The 13,533-nt window shown below is 48.3% G+C and overlaps 1 protein-coding gene and 1 non-coding gene across 2 annotated transcripts in view; one reads left to right on the plus strand and one right to left on the minus strand.

Moving 5' to 3' along the window:
• The window catches only part of LOC133132672 (A disintegrin and metalloproteinase with thrombospondin motifs 2-like), a 65,471-nt gene that overhangs the window by 1,002 nt on the left and 50,936 nt on the right, over positions 1-13,533 (minus strand). Inside the window, exons 11-20 of the mRNA XM_061248304.1 lie at positions 12,353-12,498; positions 11,711-11,886; positions 8,352-8,485; positions 7,607-7,730; positions 6,226-6,306; positions 2,799-2,962; positions 1,994-2,153; positions 1,460-1,592; positions 993-1,200; positions 28-157 (exon numbers count right to left, since the gene is read on the minus strand). Coding sequence (XP_061104288.1) covers positions 28-157; positions 993-1,200; positions 1,460-1,592; positions 1,994-2,153; positions 2,799-2,962; positions 6,226-6,306; positions 7,607-7,730; positions 8,352-8,485; positions 11,711-11,886; positions 12,353-12,498 — 1,456 coding nt within the window. The remainder of the gene's footprint in view (positions 1-27; positions 158-992; positions 1,201-1,459; positions 1,593-1,993; positions 2,154-2,798; positions 2,963-6,225; positions 6,307-7,606; positions 7,731-8,351; positions 8,486-11,710; positions 11,887-12,352; positions 12,499-13,533) is intronic.
• trnas-gcu (transfer RNA serine (anticodon GCU)) lies at positions 2,429-2,510 on the plus strand. Its single transcript has one exon. It is a non-coding gene; the product is annotated as a tRNA-Ser (tRNA).

Here is a 13,533-nt window from a genome sequence, read left to right on the forward strand (position 1 = left end):
TCTGGTATTTTTTTGAGGAAGACGCACTTGCACACGGGCTCATCCAGCAGGCTGTGATGGTGTCTGGTTTGATGTCGGTGCACAGGCTGATGGTGTTGGCGTTCACATGGCACAGAACCTGCCGCTCCTGTGTCCCGTTCCCACAGGTCACTGAGCACTGCGGAACACACACACACACACACTGTACATTGTACTGCACACACACACAAAGGCTGTGTTCGAAACTGCATGCGTAGCATACTGCTAATTTCAGTGAGCCTGAAATTTAGTATGAGTAGTATGCTAGTATGCGGTTTAGAACACAGCTATACTATATGCTGTAATGCACACACACGCATGCACAAGGACACAGACACACGCACTCACACACACACACACACACACACACACACGCATACTCTCACACACACACACACACACACACATACTCTCACACACACACACACACATACACACACACATAGACACTGTCTCTCTCTCTCACACACACACACACACACACACACTCTCTCTCTCACACACACACACATACACACATAGACACTGTCTCTCTCTCTCGCACACACACACACACACACACACATAGACACTGTCTCTCTCTCTCACACACGCACACACACACACGCTCTCTCTCTCACACACACACACACACTCTCTCTCACACACACACACATACACACAGACACTGTCTCTCTCTCTCACACACACATACACACATAGACACTGTCTCTCTCTCTCTCACACACACATACACACATAGACACTCTCTCTCTCTCATGCACACATACACACATAGACACTGTCTCTCTCTCACACACACACACATACAAACATAAACACTGTCTCTCTCTCTCTCACACACACACACACACACTCTCTCTCTCACACACACATACACACATAAACACTGTCTCTCTCTCTCTCTCTCTCTCTCTCTCTCTCTCTCACACACACACACACACTCTCTCTCTCTCACACACACACACACACACCTCTGACCAGGGCCCCACTCTCCAGTGTGCGGGGCAGGGCTGGCGGTTGCAGGCCTGGCGGGATTCAGGGCGCTGCTCACTGCAGTACTTGCTGTGGACGGAGCGGTTGGTGCCGTCGTACAGGGCCTGGATGCAGCTCACAGCCCGGAGCTGGAAACCAGTCTTCCCACATGACTTACTGCAGGGCTCCCAGTCTCCTATCTCCCAGCTAAACACAGAGAGAGAACGCTGAGATACACACACTTGCACACACACACACAGGAGTTATTTCTGGGCTCCCAATCTCCTACCTCCCAGCTAGAGAAAACTCAGACTCACACACACGTACACGCACACATACGCACAAACAAACACACACAGTGAAGAGTAAGGTACACAGGTACAAACACACATACACACACTTACACAAGTACACACTTTCACACACACACTCACACACACACACACACACACACACACACACATACATGGCCAGGGAGCACTCTTTCTGGTTGCAGTCTCTGGTCATGGCTCTGGGCTTCCTGACGTTTTGGCAGTGTGTGCGGTGGACCATCTTGTTATCCGCCTTTCTCCTGCACCCAAACCGTGTATACTGCTTACCTTTCCAGGACACAAACACACAGACAGCACAGAGGACATCAGCAGCCACAAACAACAGTGGCCCTTCTTATCACCCATTTCTCAATCGGTTGAGGGATATCTCACTGTACATACTGTACACATCTCATTGTAAAATGATCCTCTTCTTGTGAGAGAGACATTGCCTCTCTTACAGTTTCATCCTTCAGTTCAGGGGGTATCTCACTGTTCACATTTTACTGTAATAAAATGTGAAGACAGTACAGTAAGACAGACATTACTGTACACATTGCCTGTCAATCAGGGGATATATTACTGCACACATCTCACTGTAAAAAAGTACTCTTCCAGTAAGAGACCCTGTACACAGCCTGTGTCACTCAGGGGCATAACTCACAACACAGGCCCACTCTGAGTAATACCTCCTCCACAGGGCTTGGAGCAGTGTGACCACTTCTTCAGGGCCCATTCGAAGTAGAAGGAGTCGTCTTGCAGGGCGTTGCTCTCCACGGAAGACTGCAGCTCTTCATGTATGACGTACTTGTAGGACAGCGTGACCTTGGAGTCACCGTGAACCTGGATCTGTAGGGAGAAGAAAGATGGAGTTAAGCTTTCTTTGTAGGCTCCTACATAAGGTCCATATGACTCCTTCATAAGTACTACATGGCACATTCATAAGCACTACATAAGCATTCAAAAGCGCCTATGTCAATAACCAACAAGGATCTCGTGTCAGTTCACTTGGTACAGTATGTCAATGTAATGTCTCTTGCTACATCATTGTTGACATAGCACACAATATGCTGATTTAATAATCACTACCACTCAATCCCATACTGCATCATCTGTGTTTGTGTGACGAGGTGGCCGAGTGGTTAAGGCGATGGACTGCTAATCCATTGTGCTCTGCACGCGTGGGTTCGAATCCCATCCTCGTCGAGTATGTTTCTTCTTCACCTCAGGGATCCCCTGAACTAGTATTGCCTTCATGTACCCACGTGTGTCTCAATCTTCTTGCACTTTCCCAGTAAGTCTAAACGTCTGAAACCATTCAGTGTGGCAATTATGCTGCACTAAAAGAGGAAATGAGGGTACCAGTTCTTTTTCACAGCACTACATGAGCTTTATGGCTATAAAGGCCACTAAATGAAGACTGCTACTCCGCTCACATAAAACCTCTTAGAGAAGATTTCTACAAGGTAACCCCACCACTGCCCCACTGCTCACCATGACCAGAACTCCATATCCCAGGGGGCCGCTGGTCTCCACCATTTCCTTGTCATCATCATTCTGGTAATCCCAAGCCACGCCCTTCTCCACAACGGTCCGTGATTCTGGGAATTCACCCTTCGCATTCAGGAAAACGTTCCCGTTGGCTAGGTTCTTCAGTGCTAGGGAGAGGCGGCAGGGAATCCACACACAGTTAAACTCAGGGGCAGAACTGCCACATTAGACATAATTAGGTGAGTGAGGGCATCCCCTCCTAACGGGCGATCGTTATTTAAACTGGCGTCCTTCGCAGTCGCGCAGAGCGAACGGAAGTGCTGGAGTTGGTGACATCACTGTCCTCCACATCAGCACTGCAGCTCAACACTGTGGCTGGGTTCCGTTACAAACTGTACGCTGTCCTCCTGACGTTCCCATCCCTGGGTTCGAGGGGAGAATCCCCAAAATGCCAGGATGAAATATGGAGGCCCAGGCCAAGTGCCGTTGGTTCCGAATTGTGCGGAAGCGGTTATATTCCCTTGCTTGTGTTTTATATGAACGGCCGGTGTGTTTTTATTGTCACTAAAAATAAAGTTGGGTGGTTGTTATGAATTATTCAAGTCATCCGATGGAAAAAAAAATTTTTTCTATCAGGTAGCATTTGCAATATAGGTTGTGAGGGCGGTTAAGTTTTGCGTTGGTTTGTTCATTTTCTATCCTCCCTTGCAGAGCACCTGGCAAGTTTTCTTGTTGCACGACACAAATGTAGTGAGGAAATACCTCTCTCGAGGGAAGTCAGCAAGGGAAGGGAACGTGTTATAGTGGAATCAAACCCAGCCTTCACCCATTTTCCAACAAAAACCTCAAAGCCCTGCCCATGCCTGCCCACAATCACTTCTGTTCCTCTAAATGAGCTCATGACAAGAAGCAGGTGAAGTGTACAAAGAGTACAGCTGCCACAATAGAGATAATTACACAGGTAAAGGAACTGTCTCCTAAAGCAAGGGTGGGCTGATTGGGGCTTTTCATTATTAAACGAGACTCATCATCATTTATGCAATCTGACATTTTAGCTACATTTCTTCACAGGTTTTCAAATGACAGCTGGCAACAACACAGGGACCCTGTTCTTGATGAGTGAACCGGTTGCTGGGGTAGGCAGGTAATTAGCTTAATGAACCAGGGTAATTAGCGAGGGTAATTAACTAAAAACCTGCAGGTACAGCACATCTCCTGGGCAGGAAAATGGTTCATGAGGTAAGAACATAATATGAGTACTGCAACAAATCACTGCTGGGCAGAGGCGGAGCTTAGGGGTCTAAGCCAGGTACTAATGGGTCCAGGGCCCTTAAAGACAAGGGCCGGGTTCGATTCCACAACTCCGGTTCTCCAGGGCTGGTCTGCGTACTATTTTTTTTCCCGAATTTCTAATTTGCTAACAGCTCTATTAATTACCCTGGTACAAGCCTGTACTTGAGCAGAGTAAAATCATTAGGATACACTTGCAGTCTGCAGCTGTAGCTGGTACTCATACACATGTCAGATAAGGTATGATTGAGTCAATTAAATAATTAAGACCAGAAGCAAAATCCTGAAACGGATCGGCCCTTGTTGCGTTGCTCTACATGGGAGGACAGACGATGATCAAACGGAAATGGACCTGAAGCAGCCTCAGAACCGACAGGTGAACTCACCTCAACTCGAAGTATTTCATTTTTCCGTCAGATGGCTTTGGAATGTTCATGAATAAATCATAACAACTACCCTATATTATTTTTAGCAATAATAAAATGCAAGTGAGGACTTCTTAAACCTCACTTGAAAACACACAAAAAAAAGTTTTTGAAAGGCAGGGAGTCGATTAGACTGAAGTCAAATGAGGAGGGGGACATCCAATGAGGATGCTTGCCACTGCATTTAAAGGATATTGATTGGAGGGGAACGGAAAATTGACAGACATTTGACCGACATACACACCCCCCTGGAATACGATGACGGAAAATCTAAATTCAATCGACTTTTCCAGGAAGTGGGTGGAAAAGTGCAGCTTTTACTTCTGTTTCAGCTCGTCTTTAAAGGTGGGGTTTGTGCTGTATTTGTGTGTCTCTAAAGGTGGGGTTTGTGCTGTATGTGTGTGTTTAAAGGTGGGGTTTGTCCAGTATGTGTGTGTTTAAAGGTGGGGTTTGTCCAGTATGTGTGTGTTTAAAGGTGGGGTTTGTCCAGTATGTGTGTGTTTAAAGGTGAGGTTTGTCCAGTATGTGTGTGTTTAAAGGTGGGGTTTGTCCAGTATGTGTGTGTTTAAAGGTGGGGTTTGTCCAGTATGTGTGTGTTTAAAGGTGGGGTTTGTCCAGTATGTGTGTGTTTAAAGGTAGGGTTTGTCCAGTATGTGTGTTTAAAGGTAGGGTTTGTCCAGTATATGTGTGTTTAAAGGTGGGGTTTGTGCTGTATTTGTGTGTCTCTAAAGGTGGGGTTTGTACTGTATGTATGTGTCTCTAAAGGTGGGGTTTGTACTGTATGTGTCTCTAAAGGTGGGGTGTGTACTGTATGTATGTGTCTCTAAAGGTGGGGTTTGTACTGTATGTATGTGTCTCTAAAGGTGGGGTTTGTACTGTATGTATGTGTCTCTAAAGGTGGGGTTTGTACTGTATGTATGTGTCTCTAAAGGTGGGGTTTGTGCTGTATGTGTGTGTTTAAAGGTGGGGTTTGTCCAGTATGTGTGTGTTTAAAGGTGGGGTTTGTCCAGTATGTGTGTGTTTAAAGGTGGGGTTTGTCCAGTATGTGTGTGTTTAAAGGTGAGGTTTGTCCAGTATGTGTGTGTTTAAAGGTGGGGTTTGTCCAGTATGTGTGTGTTTAAAGGTGGGGTTTGTCCAGTATGTGTGTGTTTAAAGGTGGGGTTTGTCCAGTATGTGTGTGTTTAAAGGTAGGGTTTGTCCAGTATGTGTGTTTAAAGGTAGGGTTTGTCCAGTATATGTGTGTTTAAAGGTGGGGTTTGTGCTGTATTTGTGTGTCTCTAAAGGTGGGGTTTGTACTGTATGTATGTGTCTCTAAAGGTGGGGTTTGTACTGTATGTGTGTGTCTCTAAAGGTGGGGTTTGTACTGTATGTATGTGTCTCTAAAGGTGGGGTTTGTACTGTATGTGTCTCTAAAGGTGGGGTGTGTACTGTATGTATGTGTCTCTAAAGGTGGGGTTTGTACTGTATGTATGTGTCTCTAAAGGTGGGGTTTGTACTGTATGTATGTGTCTCTAAAGGTGGGGTTTGTACTGTATGTATGTGTCTCTAAAGGTGGGGTTTGTACTGTATGTATGTGTATGTAGACGGGGTGGAGGTTGAGGGTGAGGGCGAGGGGCTTTTCTATTTCATTTTTCTGTCCAAATAATTATTAGATTCATCTCTGCTAACAAGCAGGGATATCCAAACTGAAGCCAAGAACAAGTGCTCAGACCTACCGATAATGTGTTCTGTTCCTTTAAACTCCTGGATAACTAGATGCCTTGCTCCTTTTGGGACCTCCAGTATCTTCAGGAAACCTGGAACATCACAGCGGATGAAGGATGAGGAATTGTGGAGAGGTGACACATGGTCTACTCTGATACTTTACACTTTATGGGCACAGGCACAAAGAGAGAGGGTTTCTATCCAGGGCATAAATAAAAGCCTGTAGCTATGTGCTTCATCTTTTCTGTAAATCATCTGTTCTCCTTGCAGGGGCTGGTGTTCTTCAGCCCGGAGGATGAAGGGCTTCTCTGGATGAAGCACAGCCTGTATTTCTTTATTGTTGCTCATTACTAGCCTCTCACAGTTGCCAGGAAAGAGATATCAAAAACAAATTATCAATCCTGAAATGTTTACCGCCAATGGAAGCCAGAAGTCAAGATGTTTCCAGTGTAGTTTATTGTGCTTGTGTAGCCAACAGATTGCCTTCATCACCATGAGTCAGTTATAAATGCTTTATACATTTCATAGGAAATGTAATTGAAACTACGGCACTTCTATGGGGGGGGGACAAGAAGTGTGCACATACAAAACATGTTGTTCGTGCTCCGGGTCTTGTCCATAGATGGAAACAATTAAAGGCAATTATATAGGAACAAATGCAATGCTTTTCACAGGTAAAAGTTATATATGACTGTAGCAACGGTTTTCTTACAAGCACATGGAATGTTCCACGCACTGGAAATGATCAATTTCAACACTAGATGGCACTCTACAGCTGATGATAAAATAGACAGTTGAGAAGGCATGAAAGTGTATCTCAGTGCTAGATCATGGCAACCCACTCGCATAGTAACATTAATTGTATGTATCGGGTTTAAAAATTCTACGGAAAAAAATCTGCAGTGTTCAGCTCAACTAAATTTGCTCCATCAGCAAACTCTTTTTTTCAGTTGCGTATAGGAGGGGTTTGGCTGAAGTGCAGTTGGAAGTCTGATTGGATTATGTTCCGGACATGTGGCAGGACCTCTATGCTGACTTGGGGTTGACCAGCTGACTACCAACAAAAGAACAAGCCTTTAAACAGAAGTCTATTCGGAAACACTGCACTGTCATGTGGGTATATATAACCCAACAGTTTTCTCTGAATCCCAGTGCTCTGTAGTGCAGGACTCATGTTAACACGACGACCACTTTGGAAATAACTTTAAATCATGTCCTTTTTTCTGTTTGATGACTTGCACATGTTTTTTTAACCAACAGCTATTGTGGGTTTGTCAAATAAAATGAGTCAATCAACTGACATTAGGTGAACAGTGCACTGGGTAATGGTCAGAGCAATCGAACATTGAACTGGTCCTGTTTGATCATGGTCGGTGGAAAGGTGGGGGGCACCTTGTTTCCTGGCGCTGCGGGTGAAGTTGCCCTTGACGATTTTGCAGGTGGAGTTGTCCCCCCCGCAGACCCCACACTTGTCCTCCTGCTTGCTTGAGCCAATCGCGTAGTCGCAGCCGACCTTCTGAAGGGAGGAAATCAGCGGTGTGAGTGAACGGGATTACACAGCGGGGAGAGGACGGAGGAGTGCGGTAGTCAAGCTGAGATTCCCTCTGTTTCATCTTATCTGTGTTCAGCCGTCGCAACCGGATGGATGCAGGTTCAAATCCGCACTGTTGCTGTGCCACCGACAGAGGAACTTAATCTATCATGTTTTTGGAAAATAAATCCCAACATACAGCTGAATAATATCAAAATGTTGGTATTAATGTGGGACGCTATATTTGAGATATTTATACTGTATACTTGCTGTTGTATATGCAGATTCATTGATAAAATCAGAGTTTCTGTTCATGTTCAATACACACATGATCTAGGTCCAGTGTGCAGGCAATGATGAAATCATAAAAGGGTCACTGGTAAGGGGGTGGGGCGCACAGTACAAATCTAGGGATCCCTACTCCTGCCCCCACCTCCCATTTTATTCCAGAAACAGAATACCCACTATGATACCCCAAATACTCACTGCAAATGAAGAGATTCTCAGCGTGATCTCACCATGTTGGACTACATAACAATGCGTCATTGTTACTGTAATATTGAGAGAGCAGTAATCAGTGTCTGGTGTGGCTGCGATCACACCCACCACACAGTCGCCCCCCACGCAGACGCTGTAGGGGTCCCCGTAGGAGCAGCGCGTCCCATCATGCACCTGGCGCTCCATGTCCACCACGTCCCCCGTCTCCCTGGACTGGCAGTACAGCTGACAACGCTCCTTCGCTGTGCGGGGGACACAGGGCGAGAGACCTCACTCTGAGCCCCATGGTCCTGCCACAGGGCCTCTCCCTCTGACCCCACCATCCCCCTCACCCTCACTCTGACCCCACCATCCCCCTCACCTTGACCCCACCATCCCCCTCACTCTCACTCTGACCCCACCATCCCCCTCACTCTCACTCTGACCCCACCATCCCTCTCACTCTGACCCCACCATCCCCCTCACTCTGACCCCACCATCCCCCTCACTCTGACCCCACCATCCCCCTCACTCTCACTCTGACCCCACCATCCCCCTCACTCTGACCCCACCATCCCCCTCACTCTGACCCCACCATCCCCCTCACTCTGACCCCACCATCCCCCTCACTCTCACTCTGACCCCACCATCCCCCTCACTCTGACCCCACCATCCCCCTCACTCTCACCCCACCATCCCCCTCACTCTCACTCTGACCCCACCATCCCCCTCACTCTCACTCTGACCCCACCATCCCCCTCACTCTGACCCCACCATCCCCCTCACTCTCACTCTGACCCCACCATCCCCCTCACTCTCACCCCACCATCCCTCTCACTCTGACCCCACCATCCCCCTCACTCTCACTCTGACCCCACCATCCCCCTCACTCTCACTCTGACCCCACCATCCCCCTCACCCTGACCCCACCATCCCCCTCACTCTCACCCCACCATCCCCCTCACTCTCACCCCACCATCCCTCTCACTCTGACCCCACCATCCCCCTCACTCTCACCCCACCATCCCTCTCACTCTGACCCCACCATCCCCCTCACTCTCACCCCACCATCCCCCTCACTCTCACTCTGACCCCACCATCCCCCTCACTCTCACTCTGACCCCACCATCCCCCTCACCCTGACCCCACCATCCCCCTCACTCTCACCCCACCATCCCCCTCACTCTCACCCCACCATCCCTCTCACTCTGACCCCACCATCCCCCTCACTCTGACCCCACCATCCCCCTCACTCTGACCCCACCATCCCCCTCACTCTCACTCTGACCCCACCATCCCCCTCACTCTCACCCTGACCCCACCATCCCCCTCACTCTCACTCTGACCCCACCATCCCCCTCACTCTCACTCTGACCCCACCATCCCCCTCACTCTGACCCCACCATCCCCCTCACCCTGACCCCACCATCCCCCTCACTCTGACCCTGACCCCACCATCCCCCTCACTCTCACTCTGACCCCACCATCCCCCTCACTCTCACTCTGACCCCACCATCCCCCTCACTCTGACCCCACCATCCCCCTCACCCTGACCCCACCATCCCCCTCACTCTGACCCTGACCCCACCATCCCCCTCACTCTCACTCTGACCCCACCATCCCCCTCACTCTCACCCCACCATCCCCCTCACTCTGACCCCACCATCACTCTCACTCTCACCCCACCATCCCTCTCACTCCAAGCAAACCATCCCGGAACAGCCTTGTTAGTCTGTTGTGGCACTACCGCAGGTGTGAAATCAGTAAAGGTCCCATATTGTGGCATTTCCCTTGCTGCGTGGATTATAAAGGTGTCGGAGGTGCTATAAAAAGACTGTGAAAGTATAAAAACACCCAGTCCCCAAAGAAGATCACTGTGCATTTAAACGAGACGTTTCGACTTAATAAGTCATAACTATACAGTCATGGGATGCTCTGGAGAATGGACATGTAAAACTGGACAGAGATTTACTGGATGGTTTTTGGTAAAACCACACAAACGTCTTCTTATGGATATCAGGACCTAAACAAAATCAGGAAAAAGAGATCTTGATCTTAACTCTTTAAATAAAATAATAATAAAAAATAAAACACTGGAAAGGTGAACAATATGGGATTTTTTAACAACCTTGTGTTGCACTGCAAGAATAGTTTGGATTTAATTAAATGTGTTCAGCTGTAGTTGACAGATATGTTCAGTTTCAATACCAGAGGAGGCCTCCATTACTGACGGTGAGAATAAGAGCCAAGAGATAGTCAATCAATCCCACTCAATCGATTACCCGTGAAAGGTTTGTTTCGGTCGCATATACGTCATATCGCAGAAGCTAGCGCTGCTCCCGTTTCAGTGTGACTGTAAGCCTGTGAGCTACCTGTCGGATGTTCCTCCTGAAATAAAGGCCAAAGCCAGATACCAGATGGCCGGGAAGAGTGCATAGCTCCGCAGCCACTGTTTGATGAAAAAAACACCCCAAAAAAGCGGCTGTGTTCAGACCGGAAGAAGGCGGCATTCCAGGGCCCGGGAACATGCCGCGACTGGTCAAGCGCTGGAGAATTCCTGAAGCAGGAATACGAGAGGACCCCCGGAGGAGTGCGGAAAACTGGATATTCCATCTCCGGGTGATTTTATTTCCGTGTGTTTGGCCGCGTCCAAGCACTGGGAACGGGCAAGTTCGAGTTCCGTACAGTTCATCAGTCCATTCCCAAAACCGATAAACCTCTTCTTCTGTGATTAGTACAGAACATAATACTGCTAGAAAACTAGCAAGACAAAAATATAATAATAGGAGAAACAAATAAAAATAGGAAGTAAAGGAGGAACTGAGGAAGGGTGGGTAATAGGTTGCTTTCTTTATGAATGATGTGGTGCTCTACTCTAGCAAGAGAGCAAGAGAGAGAGCGAGACAGCTGCACTTCATGAACCTGCAGATGGAACAATGATTTTTAAAACCCTTCAGCAGCCAGTAAGGTTTAAACTATGGACAACAGAACTGTGTCCGGACTGTGACATTTTTTGGGCAGATTTCCATGTTTCCATCCTTCACTGAATGAATGTTGCATGTATGTAGCCGTTTCAGGAAAGCTGAATAAATTCAAGGTCTTCAACAAGGTACCTATGCAGGGTAATGGAACGTGAGGCATGTTATTTGAATGGAGATAAATGACCCGTGTCCCACACACACTCCTAAAACACCTGAGGACAGCTCTCTCACACTCCATACACACACACACACACACACACTCCTAAAACACTTGAGGACAGCCCTCTTACACCCCCCCACACACACACATACGCACTCTCACACACACACACACACACTCCTAAAACCCCTGAGGACAGCTCTCTCACACCCCACACACACACATACACACACACACACTCCTAAAACACCTGAGGACAGCTCTCTCACACCCCACACACACACACACACACTCCTAAAACCCCTGAGGACAGCCCTCTCACACCTCCACACTCCCCCAGAACTCACGCTGGGCGTGCTTAAAAGGCAGCCAGTGGTGCTGGGCATTCTGGAACTGGAAGAAAGGGTCCAGCATCTGACACTGCTCCTCCCGGAAGTCTGCCAGGGCCTTATCGCACTCCTCCGTGTTGCAGAGCTGGAAGGCGCTGTCGAGCCCCAAACAGGCGCGTCCCCCGTTAGCAGGGCTGGACGGGGTGGGGGGTGGACAGGTGTTATTAACAGGGGAGAAGGATGGAGGAAGAACTTTAGGTATAGCTCGTATGGGACACTTCATCTCTCCACTGTCACTGTAAAACATTGATCGCCAAACCACTCAAGACCTGAGAACTGCCGGTTTTCCACCCTCCCTTTACCGTTAGTCCGGCTAATCAGTAGCATTAATTGATGATCCCTGCTGTAAAACAGTGTCAGGCTGTGCTCTGTGCTCTAGCTGGCAGCTAGCCTCACGCTCCCTGGAGAAGGGTTTTTGATTCTGCTCTGTCCTAAATTGGCACAGGCTTAACAGATGTGACCAGCCATTTCAAAAGGAAAACTTGTAAAATGAAATTATTAATTGATCGATTAATACAGAAAACTGACATTTACAGTAAACGGCCCGTAGCCTCAGGGTAACAGTAACACTTGGAGGGGAGGGAATGTCTGTGCACTCACGGCGGGTTGTCACACGTGCGGGTCCGGAACCGCACCCCCGCGCCGCACGTTCGAGAGCAGGACCCGAACTTGCTCCAGGCGCCCCAGTTCCCGTCCTGCCGCAGGTCATCCGCCGTGAGCCAGACACAGTGGCCCTTAAAGCAGTGCTGAGAGGGAGAGACACACACACCTTTCCCCTCACACTCAGGCTGAGAGGGAGACACACACACCTTTCCCCTCACACTCAGGCTGAGAGGGAGAGACACACACCTTTCCCCTCACACTCAGGCTGAGAGGGAGAGACACACACACCTTTCCCCTCACACTCAGGCTGAGAGGGAGAGACACACACCTTTCCCCTCACACTCAGGCTGAGAGGGAGAGACACACACACCTTTCCCCTCACACTCAGGCTGAGAGGGAGAGAGACACACACACCTTTCCCCTCACACTCAGGCTGAGAGGGAGAGACACACACCTTTCCCCTCACACTCAGGCTGAGAGGGAGAGACACACACACCTTTCCCCTCACACTCAGGCTGAGAGGGAGAGACACACACCTTTCCCCTCACACTCAGGCTGAGAGGGAGAGACACACACCTTTCCCCTCACACTCAGGCTGAGAGGGAGAGACACACACACCTTTCCCCTCACACTCAGGCTGAGAGGGAGAGACACACACCTTTCCCCTCACACTCAGGCTGAGAGGGAGAGACACACACACCTTTGCCCTCACACTCGGTCGGCTCTGAAGGAGACCCAAATCGTGTAAACTGCAAGTGTCTACACTCTCAGAAATAAATAGACAGTGGAGGTACATTTTTGTTCTTCAAGGGTCAAATTTCCCCAAATGTACCCAGAAAGTACAGTAATGTTCTCTTTGGGTACAAATGAGTATGTTTTCCAAGCATAAAAGCTACACATCAATTATAAATCGCTGGCTATGGGTGCAATGTTATGTATCTATAGGGTACCGCCCCAGCAACAAACATTTGTACCTTTTTAGGCACTTTTCATATCTTTATTTCTGAGAGTGTAACACGTGTGTTGAGTGTTTCTGTGCATGTGCCTGTGTGTAAACCTACATGCATCCATACATGTGTGTATACCTCCATGTGTTTGTGTGTGTACATGTGTATATATGCTGCATGTGTTTATGTGTGTGTGTGTGTGTGTACGTGCCTGTATGCATTTATGTGTGT

The sequence above is a fragment of the Conger conger genome, chromosome 7 (assembly GCF_963514075.1).
Source record: "Conger conger chromosome 7, fConCon1.1, whole genome shotgun sequence".
Lineage (NCBI taxonomy): Eukaryota > Metazoa > Chordata > Actinopteri > Anguilliformes > Congridae > Conger > Conger conger.